Genomic DNA, 27,514 nt, shown 5'->3' on the forward strand with positions numbered 1-27,514 from the left:
CAACTGTTGAGGAACTAGTAAAGGATCAAATAGGACAATTGGATACCTTTGTCTCTACAACACAAGAACAAGGTGCACCCCCAAAGATCACAGTAATTGATAAGGAAAGATCTGAAAAGGACAAGGAAAGTCCTAAGGAGAAGGAGCAAGAGGCAATACAAACATTGATAAATTTGCCTACAATAGGGACTCCAACTGGAACATCTCAAAAGCCGAGTATTGAAGCAATAACACTTCAAATTTCAGCACCAGGCTCAAGCTCTACAAAGGTTGCAAGGGTACTTCATTATGAAGACCCTACTCTAGATGAAGAAATAGTCATTCCTAAGTATGACTATGCAACCATGAACATTGAATAGATAAATGAAGTGCAAGAGGCACTGGAAAGGAAAAAGAAGCAGGAGATACTCAAAAATGATTATAAGCAAAGGCAAGCATTAATTGAGATAAAGGACATCTTTCTAGATGCCTTCAGCTTGCAAACACCTGATGAAACTAAGCCCATTATGGAGCAACTATCCAATATAGTGGATTAGGTGCAAAATGAAGACCTAGATACAAATGCCAAATTACTAGAATGGTCAGAAAGGAAATTTCAGGTGAAGGTAAATGAGAAAATCTCTATTGAAATTGCACTTTCACAAGTTGAGCTGGCCAAGAAGATTGAAAAGGTAAAGGTAGTACTTGAGAATAAATTCTCATTGTACTCAAAATTGTGTGACCCATCAATTTTAACACAGGAAACCAGCCAGCGAATAATGAGCTTGGAGAGGAATTTGAAGTTATCTATAATGCAACTACCAAGAGATCCAGCTCAAAGTGAGAAGCATTTTCAAACTACGCTTCACACTCAGAAGGAACTAGTTGTGTTAACAACAAATGAGGCAAATGCAAAGGCCAAATTGATACAGATTCAATCTACCATAACCCCACACATGAAAATTTTGCAGAAAGAACTGGCCTATGCTGAAAATGTGTTAAAAAAAGACCCCAATCTTTCTACATTAGAAGGCTTAGTTCACCTTGCAGCAAAGTTAGTCATCGAGATAAAATCACTAGAAGTTGCACTACAGAATTGGGATGCTGCTCTGAGGATAGTAATGGAGGTAAATAAATCCTTTTTGGCAAAATATTCAATTAATGTATAGACTCCTTTGACTTAAGTGTCAAAAAGGGGGAGATAAATTGTGTAAATTTTGAGGGGGAGAAATGGAAAAGCCAAAAGAAAACTATAACTGCAAGGGAAGAAATTTCAAAGGGGGAGTTAGAACAAAGTAGATAAGAGAAAGAATGATAAGGCAAGGCACATCAAAATCAGCATGAGACAAATCTAGCATGATAAGTTTTGGATACAGCAAAGGCACATCAACTTAGGGGGAGTTACAAATTTTGAGGTATAAAATCTTTCACAAAAATACAATTTTGAAGTTTGGTATATATGTCGAACAGAATATATATTATACTCAAAAAGATTAGATTCATCATGTATAATTAATTGTTTTTGACATTTATGTCAAAGGGGGAGATTGTTGGTCTCAGATTGGTTTTGACAATTGAGTGTCAACACACTTAAGACATTTTCTTAGTTGATGCTGAATATAATATAGATACCAAGTTATAGTATGTGCCAAGTCAGAAATTCAACAAGTGCCGAGTCATTTAGATGCCGAGCAGATAGATAGTGTCGAGCAAGTTTCAACTGCTGAGTGACTAATAGATGCTGAGTCAATATATGTGCCAAGTAAACTATAGGTGTCGAGCAAGACAAAATTTCTATAGGTGTCGAGCAAGACAGAATTTCTATATGTGTCGAGCATCAGTAATCAATAAGTGTCGAGTAACACAGAATCAGCATAAGAGTTTGTGCCCCCACAAACTAAGATGTAAATCATTTTTGAGCCGACATATGGTGAATCTCGAAGGATTAAAAGATAAGATCAAATCTATTTGATTTCCTATGAAATCAACATGCAACCAATTAGAAAAATGGAAAGATTTGAGCGGGAAAAATGGATGAATCTCAATCGTAGATTCATACCTAACCCTAAGTCATGAAACCTTTATAAAGAGGTTGAAACCCCATAATTCAGTAATGAATGGGAGAGTATGCGAGAAGAGAATTGAAGAGAGGAATGACAAAGTGAAAGAGAGCGAAGAACAGAAGGGTGAAGAGTATGTTCAAGGTGACTTAGAAAAACAAAGGAATTCCCAGATCAGTGAACATCACAACAGAGTATTAGCACTTCGTACAGAATCATATCAGATCAAAGAGGATTAGATCAGAATGGACTAAACATCGATCTGAAATCAGCAATTGAAGATTGTAAGTTATCAGGTCAACACATTCTACTATACTTTCTAGCCATTGTATTAGGAGAATGAAAATCCTATGAAGATAAGTTGGTTTAACAGCCATTTTGTAAATCCTTTAATAGGGTGACATTCCAAGTGAATGTTTTGTAAATCCTTTAGACAGGTACACTTTTAACAGAGTGTTGAAGCCTTTAACAGGGCAAGTCTCTCACAGGGCAGACCATTGATGATGGTCAAACTGTGTAACCTTGACAAGTTACATATTGCTACAATAATAAGTTGTGAGTGTCAACCCCACCCTAGTTTTACTTTCTCATTTTGGAGGGTTTTTGGGTAATCAAATATTGTGTTGTCTATTTTCATGTATGCCTTTACTTTCATGTTAATTAGAAATGTTTCATACATCTATTGATTTCAGTTAAAAGTTTTATAGCTTAAAGTTTGGTTCTTCTGATTCACGCCTCCCCCCCCCCCCCCCTCTCAGAGGTATTCTTCCCACTTGTAAATTCCAACACACACACACATATATACATATATAAAGGTATACATACATACATACATACATACATACATATCATTTGTATGATCCGTTTGTCATATTATTTGCCCATGTGTGTGTGTGTGTGTGTGGCCCGTGTTGTCATATTATATATTATATATATTATATATAATATATATAACATATTTGATATATATGTTTGTGTGTGTGCGTGTGTCACTTTTTACTCATTATGTGATTTTATTTGTAGAATTCTTTTTCGTTATTCCTTTTTTCTTTTTATTTATTTATTATTTTTAATTATTTTATTGTCTCCTCGTGCTCTTTTGTCTTGTGGGCTCTCATCACTCTGTTGACCTTTCTTTTATCCTTTTACTTTCTTTTCACTTATATACATAGATATATGTATATTTATAGACACACACACACACACACACAAGCTTGCTTATTTTTAAATTTATCTGTTTGACTTATCTCCATTTATTCTCAGGTCTCCCCCTCCATGGTTTATTTTTTCTCATTAATGTTTTGGGTGGGTCTTGTCAATTTTATGTTGTACCTTCTCTCTCCCCCCTCCTTTTAGGACCGATGGCTCTGATGTCTGCTATCTTATGTTCTTTTCTCTCTAGCATCCTAATGATGGATCATGTAGTATGATCTGAAACATTGATATAAAAAAACTATACACAATCAAATCCAAAAATCTAAAAGCACTGGATTCATGATTTCTTCAAGCTGTTTCGGCCTGAACTCTTTTCTTGGCATATGGTTATTTTGGGTGATTCCCCCAAGATCCTTAGAAAATTTACCCAGATTTTGCATACTTTCAAGATGGAGATTTTGTTCACTCTATGGAAAGATAAAAATGTTATTCTTCTCACTCAAAGTTTTCTTGATATAAATATTGCTATGAACACTAAAGTGTGCATTTTAATAATGTAATGATGCAGATACAAGTGCAAGCCAACAAGGTGGCTCTGGAGGTGGCTCACCTTCAAGAGCTTCTTAATCGTTGGGGCAATGCCCCTTGTATTGTTGCCAGAGTGCCTTCAGATACCTTGGTTGATACCACGCCACCTAGAGGCCGCCACCGGGGGGTGCAATTCTTCAGGCAACCGCTCGTAGACGTCGCGTTCGCAAGCTTTCCGCCACCGCTCTCCCAATGGTGGCGATGGTGGTTGGCGTCGCCGCTCAATTTCCCCGCCCCATGGTGGCATAGGTTGGTCCCCAGGCCCGATGGCTCCTCCTCCTAGGCCTCGGCATGTAATTTTTAGAAAGTGGCCCTTTCACCTAGAATTGGCCATCTCACCTCCACAACTTGATTGGGGATGCTGACCAGGCCCCTAATGATGCTGCTTACGGCTGTATTGTTCCCAACCCGTCTGTCAATCTCAGGGATGATTAGGGATTTCATGATTAGGATGAACCACCCCCTTCAATTGGCACTGCTTTAGCTACCTAAGAGTTGCTTCTTATATGTTTTTCTTTTTATGAATAGTTGTTAATTCCGACTTTGACCGTGTGAACTCTTGCAAGGTGATCTTGTATCCCTGAGCTTTTTTTGTGAATTGTAATCTTAGTATATTATTTATTAATAAAAAATTACTATTCATCAAAAAAAAGTTTTAATCATTTTTGTGATTAGTTTTAAACAAACACCACTAACACCGATGACATGGCATATTTTTTCAATCTTCAAACCATGGCTTATTTGTTGCCTCTTCTTTTATCCACAACTGCGTTGTTCATGCTTTGTAATAACCACCACTTATTTGTGTGATCGTCTCCAACACAGTTTTTTAAAACATTCACATGCTTCCAGTAACGCCCCCATATTAATGGAGATTTCAATTATAGTCGTCTGCAGAGTTACTTCTAACATCAGAGAACGATACCCTTTCTTGTCATTTTCTTTTTCTTTAAACTTCAATTCATCGCTGAATTCCATTGCTACCTTGACGTATCTCCTTCAGATATTAATCACAAAAATAGACAGCTTCTATTCATCGAGACTTTGAAATGTTGCTTCAATAATTATCGTTTATCTTAGTCGCATATTGGTTCAAGGCTGTTCACAAAGTTCATTAATATTCTCTTCAATAGCTTACCCATAATATTTTATCAAGCCTTTCTAATTCATCAATATTTTATCTTTGTCGATCATTGACTTTCATCACCGTAAACTTTGAGCATGATAATCTACTTTTATTCACTGCCATGCATTATTGTGATTGGGAAAGGAGATGTTCATGTAGTCAGACACATGCCACGCCATCTACTGCATGTGTTTGCGACCACGTGATGAAGTACAGTGTGTTTAGGTTTGAGGTGTATGTTTTTGTATGTAGGAGATGTGAAGTAATCGAATCTCTTATAGAAGCTGGCAAATCCAAGCAATTTCTTGGGTGGCATTTACAGCGGCTTGGTTGATCTTTTGCAAGACCATGTAACTGATCCAGATCACAAATGAAAAGTATTTCCTGATATAGATCTCTGAGAATCTGTATTTCATGCCCAGTCAGAATTTGAATCCCATGTGAATTGCATGTTTTGTTTATCGGATTCCTCTTTGTTTCTTGCTAATGATTATCCTAGCTTTTGCATAAGCATAATATTCAGACTAACAGAAAAAGAAATGCAAGGTCTGATCGATGTTGAATTGAATCAGGTTGTGGAATCGAATATATAATACGTGCTGAGCAAGTTCGATCCATGCTTCATGCCTCATCTGCTCACATCATCACCATTACTTCATTAATAAATGCCTTATCTGATTTGTATGGATGCTTGTATTTGTGACATCAATGATAATATTCATCAATCCTTAAACATTATCTCACAATTGCAGCCCCTAATTTCTGCAAAAAATTATGGCTCCATCAGACATAATGTGGGTGTACCGTAGCCTCAAAGGGAGACTAGTGACCTCGACCAGTATTTGGCAGATATGGCCGCAAGAGCAAAACAATATTTGGCTGACATAGAGATGGGTGTCAGGAAGATTGTTACCTCTGCATGGTTACAAGGCCACGAGGCGGTTGAACAGTAGTGGAGCAGTTGTTGGCATTCGTCAGCGGGGGTTGCACAACGAAGTTCACCTGATGCTTTGAGTCTCAGGGATGGACTACCACAGAGACTTTGTAGATGTTAGAAGATTGGGAGCTTCTGGAGTGTGCGGAGGAGAGTTGGGTTCAGTCGTGACTGCTGAAGCTGGAGCAAGTCTTCCGTGAGGGATACTATGAGTTGAGGAGAACTCAACACGTGGCATTGGGGGCTAAGGCCCAGTGGCTGGCAGCAGTGACAACCTGAGAGGAGTTGGCTACTTGACTCCAGGAGGTTGAGGAGCACCACAGGCTGAGTTGGTTCAGGAGAGGCTACATGGGCAGTTGAGAGGGCAGCCATGGCAGCACAGTTGGAGGAGGAACAGGCAAAGAGAGCCATGGTAGAGACTTGCCTGGCTAGCGCTATGGAGGCAGCTGACAAGAAGGATAAGGAGGCCTCGGAGGCAGCTTTTATGGTAAAAATTGCTAGGAAGCAACAGATGTTCGTTGAGCGCAACTTGAACTAAGGACAGAGCAAGTGTGCGAATTGAGAGAGCACAAATTGCGAGAGCGACTGGCAACATTTACACCACTGCCAACACCCTCCTCATCAGGGATGCTCTCTCATCCTCTACCTCGGTCCTGTTTTCCTTCTATATAGTTGTATAGTTATGTTCATCCCCATTTTGTTGTGTGTCCTCTGAAGACAACCTTTTTTTTGTGGGGGATAATGTTGTCAGGTAAAATTAAGTGTTGTTTGTACTTGTTAGTTTGGTTGAAGGAGCTTGCACCCCTTTGACACTTATATATGTCATGTACTTTCATCCCAGAGATATCATTGTAATGATGGCATTGTGGTAATTGCTGTCGTGCATTTTGGTGTCATATGTTTTAAACACTTGATGGAATTAATAAAGAAGCATTTGAGAGTTCTCTGACATTACTCTCTATTACATTTCCTTTATATTCTCATATACATTAAACCATAGTTCCGAAAATCGCCATAAAATTGCGTGAATCGTGTGAATCGTGATACAATTCAACCCAAACGAGTTTTTGTGAATCTTGCATCGTAATCGGCAATTTTTTGGGATGAATCCCCTAAATCGCCGATTCAGGCGATTCATGCCAAAAATCGCATGAATCTCCATCGTAATCGGCCACGGTAGCCATAAAGTTGCATTCAATTTTTTTTTTTAAATACATATTTTTATTGTTTTCTTTTTAGCCTTTCCTCTTTGTTACAACCTTAAAGGGTTTTCTAATTGTTAGGCAAGAGTAGAAGAGAGGCCAAGGCTGAGGCTGCGACCGAGCTTGAGGATGATGATAAGGATGATGATGAGGCTTGAGCTGGAGCCTTGTTCTTATATTTTGTTTACAGATATTGATACTGAATCACTGATAGACATACGTTTCAAACTTTCATAGATCTTCATCTTAGATTCTTACGTACATTTATGATTTGATATCTTATGGATATTTATCTTACATACATTCTATGATTTGAATCATTATGATCATTTGATTTCTATTTACTTCAGCTAGCCTACAATTTACATTTTACATAACATAGTTACGTATGTGATGGATTTTATGTTCCAAATTTCCATGTTTATGTATGTTAAGTTTTAACTTCTATTTGATGATGTTATAGTGTGCTTAAGTTATATTCAATAAAGGGTGCATGAAATAAGTTTTAAATTGTTAAAATCTCTAAATTTAAAGGGTTTTTCCAAAATTGCCAATTCATGGGCAATTCATGGCCGATTCACAATTTGATTCGGCCTTGCGGCCTTGCCGATTCCGGTTCTCGTTACTTTGCATTAAACTACACCCTACAGAGAAAACATGGGTTGTCCAAAAACCTAATTCCATCTTGGGATGGATTGAATTCAAGATTCACGATGTGCTTCATTGCTCAGTTTATGGAGTTTTCAAATTTGTGAGGTCTCATTCGGAAACAAATTTGTAGAGAGGTCTTGGTAATATTTTGGTATTCTATGTGTAATATATTAATTGTTAAAACAACACAATATGGATCAAAGGAGAAGCCAAAATTTGAAGGAAGATACATTTAAGCCTCTTAGATCAAGTAAAAACTAAAAGTATTACTAAAATATCTTTACATAGATTGCCTTCTTTTATGACCTAACTTTTGATAAATTTCATATATAATAATGACTATTGCATGCCTTAAGTATTCAATTAATGCGATTGGACTAGATTTATCTTCACAAAATCACATCAGTTTATTTTCTAAGCATCATGCTACACGGGAACTGGATAATTGAACCCTGATGAGTAAAATGCCTGAGCTATGATCCTTTTCAGTGATGAAACTCAAGAAAAGAAATTTTTTTGCCATTTGGTAAAAAAAAAAAACATATTTATTCATTAAACAATCATATGATTTTTCTATTAGATCGTATTTTTGCTCTGGATTGGGCTATTCTCTCTATAAAGACAATCTCGGACCTATTTGAAATTGACAAGCAGTTTTTGCTACATTTTGAATGATCAATTATCAATAGAGTGTAAAACTTCTAAGATCTTGTTTTTAGTTCATCTGCCACACGCAAAAGATGGTTGATGTCAATCAATGGATAATGTTGAAGCAACTTCAGATTTGATGTAAAATCACCAGCCAACAAGCGGCTTCTTACGCACATTAGCATAGCACAGCATATGCGGAGTAATATGTCCTGCAGTAACAGAGTAGGCAATGCCCAATCACCAGATAGCCTAAAATTTTATGCAAAAATGTGATACACCTCAGAAACATCAACTCAAGCTCTACAATATGCCAGTATCTTCTATTTCATTATCAAGAAAATTAATACAAATATTTACTTTATTTAGTTTTTTGGGTATTTGACAGCTTACTTTTGTAAAACTCTGATTGAAACTTTGTATAAATGATTAATAGAAGATTCTCTCTTTCAGATGGAAGATAGAAACATACCATAGGCCCATAAGGATTGCTTAGAAGTGAGTCCCAAATCCTTAGAATATCAGGGAATCTAAACTCTTGTGTGAAAAGCAGAGTAATCCACCTGAATGCATAAAACTGAGGGTTAACCTGCACATTACAAGCAAGAAGAAGCACACTCCATTATATCTTTTCCATAAAGTAGTATTTGACAAACGTATAATGATTTCCCATCTAAAGGATATTGTAACATAGATGAAAATTTAGGTTTCTGGCGTGGGATAAAAGATTGCTCTCTTCAAGACACATTAACTTGCATCCAAAGACAAATTATTGTATAGCCTTAAAAATTCTATGATTGTCAACAGAGCTCCCGTTCACTTGTGAGTTAGGAAAGGTTTCTTACTGCCCACCAGGATAACACCCCACCTTTAGCCTCTCTCGTATGACTGGTCAGAAATGAAGGATGCAGATCTGTACAAGTCCTAGTCAATGGTGATCTGGGACAATTATGGACAGTCTCTAGAAACAGAATTTAAAGAACAAATACAATAAAAACAGCACAAAATTGTAATGTGAATCAAAATAAGACTCGTTTTCCTATGACAACATTATTGTGTTGTAATGGTAAAAATCAAGCAGAAGATTAGTTTTTGTGACAAATCACACTCTGCTGTTCTGAATCTGTTTGACCGCTCTATTTTGGGGAAAATGTTTGTTGAATTTTTAGCTATCCTAGTTACTGCATAACTTTCTTCTGTCATATAATTGCTGTTTGAAAATCCCTCCTATTGATTTTAAACTTGTATCTGCAACTTACATTTGTATACTTTTGAGCACATTAAGGCCTACTTTCATGTTACCTAGTTAAATTTCACCTAGTTTTCTTCTGATTCGTTAGATCCATACCTTGGTTGTAGCATCAAGATGGCGCCACAACTCTTCATCATGTATCTTCAAAAGTTCTGTCATTCGTACCATTGTAGAACGGATGCCTACAGCAGTATTGTCTAGTTTCTGGGAAAAATGGTCCAAAAAATTACTCAGCAACTCTACAAAACAAGAAAAAGCATCCGCTTCTGCATGGACCTGTGCAGCAGCCAAAATGATTGTAATTAGGATACAACGAATTACAATTGAGATCTATGTATCAAGTGATTTAAAGTTTTGAATGAAAATCTGGTGCACATGCTTTGACTGAAATATGCATTATAAGCAAGCAACATTGATGTAAACTAGTTTATAGCCTTAAATTGAAAAATCAATTTTTTTTTGTGGTTAAAAGTTCTATAGCCTACAAATTTAGAAAATATTCAATTGTGCATGAAATTAACAAGAGGAAAAACAGTTAATTGTGTATAAATAATGCTTTGAAGTAAATGGTCTAAATTGGCCTCCTGAAGTAGACATGTACATTCTCTTTTCAATAGATAAGGCAACATGTACACATTCTTCCAATGCATTCTATTATCATCCAAACATAGCCATCTAAACACTGCATGTTTGTCATCAATGATTTGAGACATCTTTGTCCTGCCCGGCACAGGAAATGGAAAACATCCCCTGCCCAAACCAGACTACTTATCTGATTCTATTAGTTGAATCTGCTTCTTTCAGTTAGTTCTTCCGAATGGTGATGTTTCATGCATGTTTCATCTACATTTCTGTGTTTTTATATATTGAAAAGAAATTTCCACCTCTTCACACAAAATAATGTCAAATCTAGAGGACTTACGAATGTGTCTGGGCAAGTGTTTGAGTAGTTTACATCATACAGTATGACCAAACTGTTGATATAAAAAACTCTCACGTAGTTGCATCCAGATGCGTTCCTGATTTCAAGAAAACAATTGAGGGAAGATTATGTCTAAAAATTCGAAGGACTCTACTTGAATACAAGCGACGGCAGTGTCTATATTTGTTTGCCCTTGTAATTTGTTGATATGCAATGATTTGTATTTCATATTTTTCATATCTCGCTAAAATTGGATGAGCATTTTACTTCTTATATAATGTCAACTGTGCACAGAAAATTATGGTAAAACAGTAATCTGCAGATGAGTTCCCACTATTATGGTTGGATCATCTTCCTTCAAAAACTTACACTAATCACACAACAACTACAACATAATTTCTTGGTAGGAAAGGCCACTGATGTGGGACCAGTTATGTGCTGGTGTCTCAGGGACCTGCCACTGCTTGTTCTCAATGCAAGATAGATGCTAGAAGCAACAACTTCTAATTCAAATGAAACAAGACTGCAAACTGACATCATTTGCTTCTTGCATATTTTGCTAGGCCATGTGTTAGAAGACATTCAACAATCATTTCCACAAACTTTCTTTTGATGGTAGATAAATGTAAAATGGAAATAACATCTAGCAGTGTATTTTTGTCAGAGCAACCATTTCACTAACATAGACTTGATGATAGAAAAAGGAGTGGCCAACAAGAGTCTGACAATTGTGCAGTGGTTGTGTCATTTAATTACATTTTAATATTCTGGATTTTGAAATTATATGTGGTAAACCAAGATCAATGAGGTCGTTTCCAATGGATCAAGGCTTGTGTTGTTGGTCTAAATATCTGTTTAGAATAAATCCATCCTACTTAACTACCAATCATGGAAAGCCTCGCAAATGCATGATAGGTTTGTGAGTCAATATCCATGATTACAAGGCCAGTTCTTCACCTATTCCAGCATAAGCCTTATTGTAAACGAAAGAGGGAAAAAAGCAAGAGAGGAAATAACAGAAATGAAGAGTCTCATGCTCAACATATATCCTCTTATTACTGAACTAGAGCTTTATGAATCATGGATCACTAGTCCACAAAAGTAACAATGATAAAACACATACGCATTAGACATTCATAGACACAATCAAGAGTTGGACTTTTGAGAATAACAGTTCCTTAGGTTAATACCTTTTGTAGTAATGAACAACCATCTACAATGCAAGACACATACACTTAGGTTCCTTTGTTGATTAATAAGGAGTAAAAAATGTGTTATATATATGAGACTCAATAGCTCATTTACATGAAATGGGTTCTCCATTACAAATGGGCACAGGGCTGCTCATTTATAATAATATCTCAACCAGCAATAAGTTCTCCCAAAAAATGAGTTTGAATTTTAAATAAATGGAGGTAGAAGTCATATTGAAGTTGAGTAGCATAATCTCCATTGTTGATTGTTGGAGCACCTATAGGATGGGTGCAAGGTATTTAACTTTGAACTTCAACTCTTTGTTTCACATATGCAACTAATGGGGTTGCATTTCTTGACAATGCTTAGAGCATGGCCACTGAGCTTTGAAATCTTTTCAAAACCCGTCCATGATATTGTCAAGATTTGGATATGAAACAACTTGATTCTTTTTTAATATGCATCTCTTGGATTAAAATTCCTCGGAAAACTTCTGTACTTAGTAGGACACGTGCCCTACCCCTGCACATTCAGTTTGGATGTGTACGGATGCACCCAGGATGCACAACCTGGACAGTATATTTCTATACTGTATGTTTTTTTTATTGTTTTGTATAGTTGGAATTTGGCATTGACCAATGATGCAATATCATACTATCAGATGATTAAGTTTTACAGATCTATCCACATATTGGGTTCTTATACCCACGTCCAAACCGATAACTAAGCTTTTATTAACATCAGCTGCTAGGATTTGTTGCTATCAAAATTTATTGACAAATGGGCTTCATTCTACATGGACTATTATATTAGATTTTCTGAGGCATATCAGATGGCATCCCAATAGACCAATGGTGTCACTCAGTCTTGATGCTCCCAAAACACCCCTGCAATATCTTGAGAGCTACCTAATCATCCACTTCACAAAGAAGATCATTGTAATGTCACCTTCCAGAACATTGTCTATTTTGCCTTCAAACAATAGTTAAAACTCAAAAATGATACTTTGTTTTTTATTCATAAATGTAACTTTAAGAATTGTGAATCTTTCTATATTATTCGGTTTTCTCACTTTGACACAATTCTGAAAATAAACCTATCTTGATTTTCTACTGTTATCGTCTTCTCTATTTGCAACTATTTTTACTTGAATGTTTGTCCTTGATGCCTAGACAATTTATAGGTTTTTGTCCAATAATTTGATAGGAGGAAGGTTGTTCATCTTTAAGTCTCTGAATATCCTTGGAGGGTTTTTGTTCACTTTGGCTTTAACAATTATGTGCAAAGTCGCATAATATTCATTCCCAATAGATGCTCCTTTTCTTAATGACTTGATTTCTTTTTTATACTAATTGGTGAAAGATTCACATCCATCCCTGCCCTTGGAAATTAAAATTTAATTATTTTGCTAGAACCAGCTCCTGAATATTGTTAGTGCTAGTTTTATCATATTATTAACAGCATTGGCTTTTATGATATGGGTGCTATTTAAACTTCAATTGCACAGTAAATGGTTTTCACGTGCTGGAATGTGTGGCATTTTGGTGGGAGCATGACAATAAATGGTTCCCCTATGATTGTGCACACAAATTGTCAGAGAAAGTGGCTGATGTGAACATGCACACACAAACAGACAAAGAAAGGGTGTAGTATAGGAAGACCTCGAAATAATGAATCAATTGCAAACCCACTAGTTGACAATTCTGCAAAAGCCTCCATGAGATTATGAGTCATTGGATCAAAGTGGATTAGACACTGCACAAAATGTTGGCAAAATCTTCAAATAGTGGTAACCCCCCAATGTAACGTGGATGCCATCATAAATTGTCAAGAGTAGAACTTCAAGAAGATTCAACAACCAGCATAAACATCCAAAATATGATCCAACAACCTACAGAACTTGGGAATAATATTTACCACTAACTCAATTGGGAAGTCTTGTGAACCAATGAAACTTCCATGCCAACACCAATCAACTAATGGTGGGAAAAGTACAAAAATAGTCCAAACTCTTTTGAACCTTTGAATAAAACACGTCCAACAGCAAGTGAAGGTCAGGAGATCTTCCAAAACACTTAGAATAGAGTTGCCAATAATAAGAATTTGAGACAACCATAGCAAGGAAAATATGATTATTAATGTAGCAAGGAGGGACCAGAGGATGTGGACATGACACAAGGCCATTGAAAGATCTTTCATACTAGATATCAACACAAAGGGCTAAGAACAAGAACAGAGGAGCAATGTCACAAAGCTGGAGCCTAAATTAAATTATCTCAAATCATTTATTTATGTTAACACGCATAACATCAAGGAAAGTTGGAGAAAAGGGGGAAGACAAAGATGAAAGGTAGTATGAAAAAAATTTGAAAATGGAGTGCAAAAATTGCACTGTAATTTTGGCAACTTATACGGTTTTTTCACTTGTAGGAAAGAATGAATCTAAAAGAAAAGAATACCAGCCATAATCCATTAGGCAATGGAATTAGGCATCAAAAGAAATAACATCCCTTATCTAGAACAGAACATCACTGCTCAACACATCTCCCTTCTCACGTGAACATCAAAAGAACAAAACTTTGCCAAAAATAAAACCTCAAACTAAACCACTACAAAACTTATTTACGAAGAATAAAATTGCTGTGATGTTGTGAGAAACTTATCCATGGAAAGCCAAAATTGAAACAAAAGACCATCTCTTATAGAATAGACTTGTTCATAAGAGGTAGAAATAACTACCTGTCTTTATGAGTGGGCTTCATGAAACTACATTTGAGGCAACAATCAATCGGATAATTTGCATGAAAAAGAACAACATAAATATAACTTTCTCCATGTTGCAGTATTCTATCAGTGGAACATTTCAATTGCCTTGCCTCTTCGCATGATCTAGATGTTGATTTAAAATAGATAGGATCTTAATGCGAAAATTGAAGAATCAAAACTCTCTTGTATGCTTCAAAATGAGCACATATGCGGACTCCATAGCACTTGCTGTCTCTCATCATGTTTCTTTCATCTATATTTTTCTTTGGAGAATGTTGATGATAGGTTTGAATCGGATATTGCTCTCCAAAGTTGACTAGAATTTCAGTGGCCATTGTGTGTAGGCAGTAGACAGTGCATCACATTTGTGCTTGTAGAATCAACCCCAACCAATGAAACATGGGAATTATTCAGAAAGGTCAACCATGTCATTACTCCTAGATCTTGTAGAATTTCCCACTGTAGGAACTTATCTATGAGAGGACTCATCACCTCCATTGCCATGCATTCCTTCATCTTTATTATGACCAAGAACTCAACAATAATTTCAGCTTCAATAAGCTACTCAACACTTGAACTCTCATCTAGAATACCATTCACATTCATCATTTACCAAGAATGCCCCATCTTGCACTAGGAGGTGCATATCATCAAATTTATGGCACATGGAGCTGCATATTGTCCAGTAAAAGCCATCCACTCAGTAGACTATTTTAAAGCTAGCCTTTTCATCTCTACAACCTCCTTTATATGAAGATTTTTAGTAGGAGATCAAGTCGGTTCATGCTTTGTTGGCTCACATTGGACAACTTGCAAGATGATACAAGATGAAGAGAATAGGGAAGGCAATAGGTATAGGTGCAATTTTTTGAGCTAGAATTTTCATGGAGGGAATTTCTCTTTTGTTCAACAAAGGCATTCACAATATCATCCTCTTCAAACATATTGTGCTAGGTAAACTCCTTCAAAGGGGGATACAAGTATCCCCGTTATTTGTTGTGTCTAGGAAAAAGAGAGGATCTCTAATATCAATTGATAACATAGCGACTGGTGCACTAGAGATCTTCTTTTCATAAGCAGTCACCCTTATGTATGTATTTGGTTGAGAAATAACCAACTAGGCTACAAAGAACCATTTTTGACTAGGGTAGATCGCTGGGAGCACAAATCTCCAATACACAGCAGTATTCTTTCCATTTCCTCTTTGTCTCTGCTGCTAGAGACACGGTTATGTATGCCATTCACTGAAAGTGAAAAAAGCAATACAAGAAAGAATATCGAACAAACCATTGGCAATTATCCCGTAATGAGAAGTAACTATCAAATACTTTGAGGGTACCTGCTCAGACCAAGATAAAGAAAGGATTTCCCTAAATCTAAAATGTATTGAAAGATGGCTTATGATATCAATATCAAATACTATTCATGGGGATCCTTATTTGGTGACATGTTCTATTCATTTTGGTCAGCTTTCAAATCAGATTATTGAGTTGTCAGAAGGCCTCTTTGTAATGGTATAAGAGACCCTGAAGAAGATATAATGCTATTGAATGATAAAGAAATGTTGATGCAAAGTTGGTTTTACATTACTTTATTTGGCTATCCCAAACTAGATTTAGTCATTCTATTTGAATATTTTCTCTACATATTTTTGCAATTCACCATCTGCATATTACAATTTTCAACAAATTAGCTTCCTATTTCAATGTATTTTTTCAATTGTGATATTCTGTAGGTAAAAATTTGAAAAACCTATGTATTATTGAGTTCCCTAACTAAATTTGGGGAGCATGCAAGAACTGCACAAAGCACACCCCCACACAGATCCAGGCTTCTGGTTGATGTACTTCTGATAACAAAAAAAAATTATGTTTCATAAGGTGCAATTTGCCACAGGAAAAGATGCAGAACCAATATTTCATAGAAACAATGACATGCAGTCATTCATCTTTTTGAGTAACACATAAAATATCAAAAGTTACATGCTGTCACAATCACAATGCAGTTTATTGCTTTCTGCTGACAAATTCAGGTATACGAAGTTCACCATGGATAATGTTTCTTACAGCATTTCCTTCATCTGGGTCTGTTTTGAATACATAATAGAGTGGAGCAAGGACTTCATTCATTCCTTGGACATATTGAATTGAACGGTTCATCTTGGCAAATATGAACAAAATACGCTTCATTGCCTCCTGTTTCACAAAACATCAAGGAAGCTCCAAGAATTTTAATTTCCTTCTACGTTATGTGCAAAATTCTTCCTTCTAACTATAAGCAGTACATGACAATTTCAATACCTGATTCTCTAATGATGACACAGAATTTCCAGAGAAGAAAGGCATATCTGGATGTGTGCGTTTAATATCGCGTTCAATTTGATCTGCTATCTCTGTGTCCTGAGTGGACATACAATTGAAAATAGCAATGAGGAAAGAGACAACATTTATGTTTCTTTAGGCCTAATTGGTACAAAGAATATATTGAACATCAAAGTGTATCTACTTATTCTGATAGTTGTTAATACTGTGGGTGTCTAGCCTAAAAAACAAGTTAGTCAAGCATCATTGGACTGTTTGATGAACAAATCAAGAGCATTTATTACAAGGCATTGTCCAAGAAACCTGAAAGAATTGATTCCAGACACTACTTTCAACAAGGCTGAGTGGATGATCTCCATGACTAATTTCATGTCTCCTGAGCAGCCCCTTTTCTTCATTACTATCCAGTTGTTTTAAATGCTTACCAGTCTCCAACTTTCTTGTCAATTCTGACTGACCAAAGAAAGATTTCATTAGCTTCCGAATTATCAAATTCATCAAAAATGTTGAAAATAATTTAATACATAACACTTCTCAAATAGGATAATCATTTCTGCATAATTAGACTCTTTATTACCTACCGGATTCACGAGAAGCTCTTGTTTCAGGACTGTGTACTTTGATCTCTTCTTAGCCAATTCTCTCTCCCATGCATCTCGATTCTTTGATAAGTAACATAAAAGCAACTAGCCTCGCCAATATCAATTGGGAAAATAGTTCAGTCAATTTGGAGAAGCCATAGAATTCTGGCAGATGCAACAACTTAAATGTGAAGAATTTTTAATTGCAAGGACAATTGTAGAGATGTCAAGTTGAAAGCAATGATTAAAAACATATGCAAACTCCATACAATTTCATAATTATTACAGCATATAGAAATTTTTGGTTGTACAAATTAGAATATTGTTCCTTCATCTTGTCATGTTAGAAATAATTTTGCAATCAGTTCATTAACACAAACAATGTTTGTCTGTTTTACAGTCCACACTCCACAATATCCTTTACAGAATAGGTTTTTGTGCTATGCAACTTTAGTGAAATGCATACGATATTTTACTAAAAAGATAAATGGAAAGAAATCAGTAAAGTTAGAGAAGCCATATAATTCTTACAGATGCAAGTCCTTGAGTTTGAAGATTTTTAATGTGAAAGGAAAAATTTAGACACGTTGAAAATTGAAAGCAATTAGAGAAAACATATAAGAATTCCATACAAATTAATAATTATTACATCTTATCTTAAAGAGTTTCTTGTTGTGTAACTTTAGAACATTCTTCCTACATTCAGAAAAAAATTTGTTAAATAGTTCTTTGACAGAAACAACCTCTCAGTTTCTTTTTGCAGTCCACACCATCTATTACTGAAGAGGTTTATGTGCTCGGAAACTCTAGTTGAACACAGACGGCATTTTATTACAAGGCTAATAAGGAGTTCACTTGTAGTTCTAAGTGCATTTTGAGTTTTAAAGCTAAATGGAAAGGACTCATTTGTAACTCTAGAGAACATTTTAACGTTTAATACTAGGATATTGATTCGCCTGGGGAATGCCTCGAGGTGGAGGCGAGTGGATACCCTTCGGATGCCGCCCAGATGCCACCCACAAGAATTTGAATACGGACAAAAGCCTATTACAAGCTTTTGGATGCATCCAGATGCCTTTGGGTAGCATCCGGGCAGGCTTCTGCGGATGCCTGTCGGTGACATCCAGACAGCACCTGTAGGCCATCCAAGCGCTTCCGGACACCTCTATGGAAATCAACAAAAAAAAGTTTTTTCACTTTAAACACAAATTAAAACATGTCTATTTTAGGCTTCTAATAACTTTTTTTTTGCCAACCCCTAAAACGGCCTTAATAGAGGCCTTTCAACCATTCAACCATCATTTTCTTTGCAGCTGATTTTGTTCTTTTCATTTGACTTCCATTTTGGCATTTTGAAGGAAACTTGATTATTTTCGAAATGGAACAATCATATTGTGAGAGTTGACTTCCACAAGTTCATTAAAACTCTAAGAGGTAAGCATTTTATCCCATTCTTGGGTGTTTCAATGAATTTTTTAGAGATTTTGATGAATTGGTTCAAGTTTGTGAAGAAAATTTTCAAGTTTTTTTCAAAAATTCAAAAGAAATTTAGAAACAAGTTTAGGTATCTATTTGAACGGTTTTGTATCATTGTTTTTTACTTGTATGCTTGATATTCGTAGTTTTTTATTGATTTAAATTTATTTAATTTCTTATCATAGAAAGAAACTACATTGTATTCTGCAAGAATGGCTGCCACAGATAGTCAGAGTTCAGTGGGAGGACTAGGTCAGAGTTCAGTGGCAGGGCAAGGAGGGGATAATCTCAAAATTGATTTAGGGTCTCCTCTATGGAGACATACAACAAGAATATCACAAGTTTCAGGTGGAGGCTCCTATATTTGGAGTTGTAATTATCATCATAGTAACAAAGAAAAGTCTTTTAATAGCTCTTATTCTCGGGTAAAATTTCATTTCATGGGCCCTACTAGTAAAGGTTTGGAATGTGCAAAAGTGCAGATTGGAAGGGGTTGTGTGATGCACGGATAGCTTCGTTTGTAAAAGAACAAAAAGTTGCTGATCATTTGGTTAAAAGATCAAAAAAAAAAAGTTATTATCAACCTCCTTCCTCAATGAAGAACAAAATGCAACCACCCGCTGAAATGGAACCAATTGCATCTTCCAAACATCCATTCATGCAAGTACCTATGTCGAGGGAGGAGGATGAAGTAGAAAATAATGCATCAGCCCAAAAAAGAGGCCCATTGCACTCTGCATTTAAAATGGAGGCAAGAAACCGTGTTGATGAACCCATTGCACGTTGCCTCTATGCTAATGGCCTTCCTTTCAACCTAGTAAGATCACCATATTGGAAGGAAATGGTAAGAAGCATCAAAGAAGCACCAAATGATTACACAAGTACTAGGTATGAAAGGGTGTGTACCACACTCTTGCAAAAAGAGAGTTTCTATAGAGAAAGCACTTCAACCCATTAGAAATGCTTGGAAAACTTCGGGAGTGACAATTGTGTCTGATGGTTGGAAAGATACAAGAAACATGCCATTAATTAATGTGATTGCAATGTCCTCCAAAGAGGCAATATTTCTAAAGGCAATTGATTGTTAAGGGGAGGTGAAGGATTCACAATTCATCTCTAATATTCTTATTGAGGCCATAGATATGGTGGGTAGTGAGAATGTGGTCCAGGTTGTTACAGACAATGCCAAAATTGCAGGTGAGTTAGTGCTTTGGTTAAGGGTCGGTATGACCATAATTTTTGGACACCATACACTGTACACTCCCTCAACTTGATTATACACCAGATTGGCCTTTAAATAGATTGGGTGAAGCAAATATACGAAGAGGGAGAGGACATACAAATGTTTGTGACTAAACACAACATGTCACAAGCCATTTTCACAATTGGAGTTGCTGAAGGTAATAAATCTTTTGCAATTATAAAATTTCATAGATTTGTAATTTAGTTAATATTTATAATTTTATTGTCAATTGACATATTGTTAACTTGCTTAGGTTGTTGAAACCCATTTTGCATCTCATAATATTGTTCTGAGACGACTTCTCAAGGTGAAAGATGCTTTGAGCCAAATGGTCGTTTGTCCTCAACGGGGTGCATGGAAGGCTTCATATACAAGAAGAGCCCTAAAGATTAGGGGTATGATCTTGGATGAATGTTGGTGGGTTCATGTGCAATATGTATTGGATATCACTGAGCCCCATCATGACTATGCTTTGCTTTGCCAATACAAATGCACTTTGATTGGGAGATGTGTATGATGGCATGGACACCATGGTTGAGAAGGTAAAACATTCTATACAAGTACATGAAAGTGAACCTACAAAATGTCAAACCTTATGCAGTAAAGTGGAAGCAATAATTCTTCATCATTGGGAGAAGATGACTACCCCATTGCACCTCCTTGCATATGCTTTATCTTCAAGATATTATAGAGAGGCGGTACTTTCTATGCCACATAGAATTGCACCATATGCTAATGAAGATGGTGCTAATGGGTGCTCCAAAGCTTTTGCGAAAAAGATGATGAGATGCATGAAAAGGTGAGGCTAGAGTTTGGCTTATTTACTTCCAAAGCAAGGCTTACTCCATTTGTAATTAAGGATCAAAATAAAATGGGAGCAATCACATGGTGGTACTGTTGGAAATCTTAGGCATTTATGATTGTCAGTTCCAAGTAGTTTTCCTTTTCCATCCAATAGTTTAGCTTTGCCATTCATGAATTCAACTTTGTATCCTATATTGTTCAACTGTGCTACATTGAGTAGATTATGTCTTAATCCTTCAACCCAATAGGCATTCTCACATTTGATTCCATCAATTAATGTTATGATTCATTTTCCTTTTACGTAACATGGTTCATTGTTTCCAAATCTAACACTTCCACCATCATAGTGTTCCAAATATTCAAATTTGGTTTTATCACCAATCATGTGATGATAACAACCACTATCTATGATCCATCTATCATTTTTGCTAACATGGGAGATAAGTGTCATCTTTTCATTTTCCTCGTCATCAGATTCATCTTTAACAACAATATAAACTACTTCATCTTCAGCATTAGCACTATTAGAATTTTTTGCAATGTAACATGATTTCTTACCTTTGTCTTTGTAATCCTTGAAGCTTTTGAAGTCTTTCTTGCCTTTGAACTTGTTGAACTTTTTTTCATCTTTATCTTCCTTGTTTGGACACCTTGCAGCAATGTGGCCAACTTCTTCACCTTAAAAATAAATTAATGGAATCTTTCCTCTGAATTTTCATTTTCGTCTTGCTGCTCTTTTTGCTAGAAGAGCTTCAATGACTTCAAGATCTTCATCTGAATCATCTTCTTCTTCGCTGTCAACTTGTTTGCCTTTTGGGTTTCCTCCTTTTCTACCAAGGGCTAGTTTTGCTTTGAATGCAGATTCAAGATTGTTGGAAGGAGCATAGTTATCAAAGTTATCCAACTCAAAAGTAATCAATCTTCCCACAAGAGTATCTAGGGTTAAATCATGTGTTGGATTACATCTCATCTCTTGGACAGCTGAAACTCTAATTGCATAAATAGGAAGAAGAGTTCTTAGTACCTTGCTGATTACTATTTCATCCTCAATTATACCTCCTGCATCTCTGATTGCATTACACTTTCTTTGACCCTTTCACTATATTGGGTAATGTTCTCACCTTCTTTCATTTTCAATCGATCAAACTTACCTATTAAACTTTCTGCCTTAGCTCTTTGCACATTTTTGTCACCTCCAAAGACTCTCTTCAGCTTTTCCCACATGCCAAATGTAGTAGGACAATCTTTGACTTCATCAAATTCAAAATAGTTCAAAGGGGATGCAATATCAATCATCATAATATTGTGATCCTTTGCTTCTTCTTTTTTGCTCCATAGTCATAGGCTTGTGTGGTGGCACATATTTATTCTCCAAGTAGAACACACCAACATCACTGATGCTTGATATATGTAGTTTCATCAATTCCTACCATGCCGAAAAGTTTTCTTTGTTTAGCTTAGGGATTTCCCTTTTGTAAGACATCCTAAACTTTAGCTTAGGTCCTTAAAACCTTTTCCTGCAAACACCAACTGCTCTAATACCAATTGTTGAAAATGTAAGAGAGTAGCTGAGAGGGGAGGGGTGAATCATTTACTACAAAAACAAATCTTTGTCCCTTAGATGTCAATACATACTTCGACTGATCATGCAATACTGAATATCTCGATTAACACTATAATATTACTGATGCTCAGTTAACAAAGCAATCTTAAGATTTATTAATCTATTTTATCCTTTAGTAACTTAGTTGCTGAAATATAAAGCATAAGCAAATAACATGAACACAGATGACACCAAGATCTAATGTGGAAGTCCAATTTGGAAAAAATCACCTTGCAACTAGTCACAATAATTTTCACTCTTCTCAAGTAAGCCCTGTAAGGAGCCAACCCTGTCAAAGGTTACAAAACATACTATTAAGCATGACCCTGTTAGAGGATTTTGATCACCCTGTTAGGAGTGGCCTGGTTAGAGGTCTTCAAACACTTCGATCTTGAAATGTCACCTTGTTAGAGGATTTACAAAATGAATGTTAAGTCAACTTTGTTAAGAGATTTCTTTACTGCTACAATGGTTAGAAAGCAACAGCAATTTGACCTGATTTATGAAGCAACTTTCTTTGCAGATTCAGATCTTTGTTCTGGCTTCGCCTCTAGATCCTTCCTGATCAAATATTCTTTGCAATTTATCTTCCACACTTTCCTACTCTGCCTTTTCTCTTCACTCACATATCCATCTTTTTCATATTCCACTTCTTGCTTCTTGTCTTCACAACTTGGCTTTTTTTATATATCATAAGCTAGGAAGGTTGACTTGAATACGCTTCCAAAACATCAATAATCATCCAAATAGTCAGCCTCAATCAATAAAATATTTGGCAATTACATTCTGCTGTCACTTGGTCAACACTAGGACTGATCACTTGGTTGACATTGTGACTCCTTCAATGCTCGACCACTCGGTCAATACTGGAAGCAAGAATGATTGGTTAATACTAGAAAATCTTCATTACTGGACTGCTCAGTTAATACTGACATTTGTTTAAACATCAATGACAATATACAATTGAAGAATTGTTTCCAACAGGTACATGTATGGTCAGCCATACAAGCATCTACAACCTCTTGCAATCAAAATCCTCTCACAAGTAAGTTTTGATTTTTGTTTTTAGCTTGTGTTCTACAATCTAGTGTTTAACATCTATCATATTGTCATCTACTTTTCATTTGTACATTTAAAAATTAATTGTGCAAACACAATGTAGGTTGCAAGTACTTTTGTTGCTAAAAGAAATTGGAGTACATACTCCTATATCCATTTAGTGAAGTGCAACCGGTTGGGGTCAAAGAAAGTTGAGGACTTGGTCTGCATTCATATGAACTTGTGTCTTTTGTCATGGAAGGATGATGAATACATGGATGGTGCAGCCAAACTTTGGGATGCACTCCCTAAGTGTGAGAACTTGGATGCAACACTTCATGATCTTACTAGAGTGATGGATGATGGTGATGATAGGTCCATGACACATGGTGCATCTAGCACAAGTGGAACCATTCTTGGTTCAAATGATATGGACCTTGCAGCGGTTGGAGATGAGGAAGATCCAAATTTTTTTGCGAATCCTTATGATTCTAATTAGTGAACATTGAATCATGAACTATGTTTTTGATTTTGTAGTTTGGACATGGAGTCTAGAACATGAATATTTGTGCCTAAGAAGTTTTAATTTGAAGCTTGAACTATTTAATTGACATGAAATATCTTGAATCGTGATCGATGGTGAAGTATCATATGATACTAATGATGTATGTTTGTATATTTCTAAGTTTCTAACTCTAAGTTCTTGTATTTATAATTTTGTTAAATTCTTTGCATATATATTAATATTTTATATATATATATATATATATATATATAGAGAGAGAGAGAGAGAGAGACATTTCCAAACACATCCATAACCAAAAAAAAAATCCCACATCCCGTATCCATTTCCGATTCCGCATCCAAATCGGTAACTTCAGTTTAATATATGCTATAATTCATTCGGGAGTATATACAAATTAAGGGCTATGCCAAATGAAACATAAGCTCATCTTCAGTCCTAGGCAGACTTGCTTGTTGCCAATGAAGAAACTTGCCAAAGTGTGCTGGGAAATGAACCAACAGTTGAATTAGAGAAGGATTGGTACCCAAGAGGGCCGGCAGCTCAGTATCAGAGCACCAACATTCGAGATCTAGCTGGTCCATGAAAATGTTAACATGGTATTGAAGCCCATAGCAGAATCTCTAAGCACTTGCAGAGTGGCTAAAGAGGGGTTGTTGGAAAATGAGTCAACTAAATTAGAGATGGATCAGTTGCCAAGAGGGCTAGAAGCTCAATGTTGGAGCACTCTGGCAGTAAATGGGGGGTTGTAGGTTTGATTTTTATTTGGTTCATGAGAAATTCAACAAAGTGTAGCTTAGTAGTGATCGGAAATAGAGACTAAGTGAACGAGGATGCATTATTGTACCTGTTTCGTAGGCTTGAGTTTGCACTAATGTCTTCCAAGTTAGCTTGTGGTACAATTATAACTTATACAAGAGAATGTGTCACCGAGCAACAGTTAAGTTTCTCTATGTCATTACCCATTCAAAGATAGAGACAGACCAGAGCATGCAACAAGTGTACCTGTTGACGTTGCACCCAACAGGGCCCTATATGAGGAGCATGAATGTAACAGATTGAGAAAGTTATGAACAGAACATAGGAGTTTCCCGTGTTTCTGTATGCATCTAAATGTCTTTATGAAGTAGGTTTTGGTCTAGGATTGTATTGGGCCTATGCTGCAACTTGGCATAGATATTCGTATGACTTATTTGATCAGTATGTGACGATTGGTATTTGCACAAGGCATAGTTTTTGATCCTCAAGGGTCTTCGTCATGGGCTTATTATTGTTTTGCATCTATCAATTTTGTTCTACATGAAGATTCTGAAACTTATGTGCTTGTCAGGCGAGCAATTTGGTATACCGATATGTTGGCACATGGTAATCAATTAAATGCTAGATAAGGTCGAAGTGCATTGATCATAAAAATAGCTAACAAAATGTATCTTTTAGATATTCAGCATCATTAATTATTTGAAGTATATCATTCTTACTGTCTTAAGAAAACTTCCGTTTCATTAGGTTGCACCAATCTTCATCTAGGACATAAAGATCAGGAACATAATTCTGACCAAAACCTATATCATGTCACTATCATATCCCAAGCCCATCTCTTCTATATTAAAAGCATAGAATCTGAGTCATATGACAAGCCAACTTCAAAAGTTTTGAGGGGTCATCCAATGGGCTTCTTATTATTATTTATCTCTTTGGCCATCAATTTTCTAGGATGTAATTCATCTCTATGTTAGTGGGGTTTTTCACACTGGTATACAACAATTTTGCTACCTCAGGCTCAAAGGCGGCAATTGGAGACTCTTTCTTCGTAATGTGATTTTTTTTTCTGTTGCTCGTGTTTGTTACAAGGGTAATAATACCACGACAATGTTATTGTAAATTTCCTCACATCTTTCTCAAAATAAATCTGTAAAAATTCGAGCATGAATACCTTCCAAACAGTTGCACGAAGACCTCTGTAATCGGGTATTCCTTGACTAGCCAGTAACTGCAACTGCGTCAAGTTTATTACCTTCTTCGATAGCTGGTTGACATAAAACACAGAAACCTGGTATTTAGAGTTTTGAATAATATTTATAGAGAAAAGCAAAACCATTGTTGTTCTACATTACCTCCTCGGTGAATCTCTCAACTTTTGTATCGGATAATAAGTCTCTGAGATAAGATCGATGATAAACATAAGGCAAGTCCGAATTTGAAGATTGTCCCGCCTGCTCATGACTCTTAGATCTCTTATTACTTGCTTCTCCCTGAATTGCTACTTCCCCAATTTTCTCTTTTTCAGATTGAGTGCCTCTATGATCTGGATCATTACCTGCTGCTAATGTGCAGGGGGGCGACTCATCTCCAACAATTGCACAAACATTTTCTTCCATCTCTTGTTCCTCATTGTCGTCAAGAAACGAAATGGGTTTTGCTGACCACAGTGTGGGGCTATTAAGCCAGTCAGGCACTCTCTTGTTTTTAATCCCCACATTTTTCAAATTTTCTGTCATCATTTTTCCAATTTAGCACAAGGTAGATTCATTGCCTATAAACAGCTTAGAACATCAGAACAATGGCTGCCAACACTCACAAGATTCTTGTATTGCAAACTAACTTATACCCATCAAGCGAATCAACTGTTCAGCCAAACTATGCGATTCATAGTTACAATGATTTTAGATTAGATACTCTGTACAAGATTCTTGGTTTCGAATACCTTTTATTTGCTTTCCTGTTTAGAACACAGATTTGTATTTTGAATTTGAGCGCTATTGCAGATCATTCCAATATTTCCAAAGCGACATTTCCTTGGAACCACAGATTTTGTTGCAGAAAGAGGCATCCGAGAGCGGATGTTCTCTCAGGTGGAAGAAATGTTCTCAATTTTGCGAGAGTTGATTGTTAGCTGAACGTTTGAATGTTAGTTTAGTTCAACGAATTTCAACAGGTTTCCACAAGTTTACGGGAGGCGGGATATTTTAAGCTTTTCTCTTAAAGCTGCTTAAGTCTACTATAAGGCGGGATTGTTAATGTTTTTCATTCGGTACCGAAGCCTTTTTACGTTATGTAAATTAGCTTTAGATTAATTATGTGATCGTAGTAATTCTACATAAACTAAATAAATGTGTATGTAATTCCGAATTAATATTGGAAAATTTATCTTGTCCTTTACTTATGATTGACCATGTTCTTCTTTAAAAAACGGTTTTGATGCATATGTTGGCGGTGTATGTTAGGTAAGTATGTGTTGTATAATTTGTAGATGCAAAATTATTCTAAGTACTTGGGATCATAATTTCTTGTTCTATTGTATTTTGTATATAATCAAATATGTGTATACCAATTTTCAAGTTCTTATGATCTTATTTTTAATTTTTGTGAGGTCTAATCTAGTTACAATTTTCTTAGTTTTAAATTTGTATTATAGAAGTTGTGTCAAAGTGACTATTTTTTAGAAATA

At 36.1% G+C, this 27,514-nt stretch overlaps 1 protein-coding gene and 1 long non-coding RNA gene across 2 annotated transcripts; one reads left to right on the plus strand and one right to left on the minus strand.

Annotated features, from left to right (window-relative positions):
* Positions 1-5,158: 5,158 nt before the first annotated feature.
* On the plus strand, positions 5,159-6,793 carry LOC149553511 (uncharacterized). The gene is made up of 2 exons (XR_016353079.1): positions 5,159-5,285; positions 5,481-6,793. It is a non-coding gene; the product is annotated as an uncharacterized LOC149553511 (long non-coding RNA).
* Positions 6,794-8,187: 1,394 nt separating this feature from the next.
* Positions 8,188-26,965, minus strand: LOC149553512 (uncharacterized). Its single transcript, XM_089788935.1, has 9 exons — positions 26,181-26,965; positions 26,000-26,092; positions 17,380-17,484; positions 17,102-17,251; positions 16,778-16,876; positions 16,544-16,672; positions 9,692-9,871; positions 8,816-8,932; positions 8,188-8,555 (listed from the first exon to the last, which is right to left on the minus strand). The coding sequence occupies exons 1-9, from the start codon at positions 26,565-26,567 to the stop codon at positions 8,397-8,399; spliced, it is 1,419 nt and encodes a 472-aa protein (XP_089645061.1). The 5' UTR covers positions 26,568-26,965; the 3' UTR covers positions 8,188-8,396.
* Between the last annotated feature and the right edge of the window lie 549 nt (positions 26,966-27,514).

The sequence above is a fragment of the Cupressus sempervirens genome, chromosome 6, assembly GCF_028749045.1.
Source record: "Cupressus sempervirens isolate cs-2001-9-10 chromosome 6, ASM2874904v1, whole genome shotgun sequence".
Taxonomy (NCBI): Eukaryota; Viridiplantae; Streptophyta; class Pinopsida; order Cupressales; family Cupressaceae; genus Cupressus; species Cupressus sempervirens.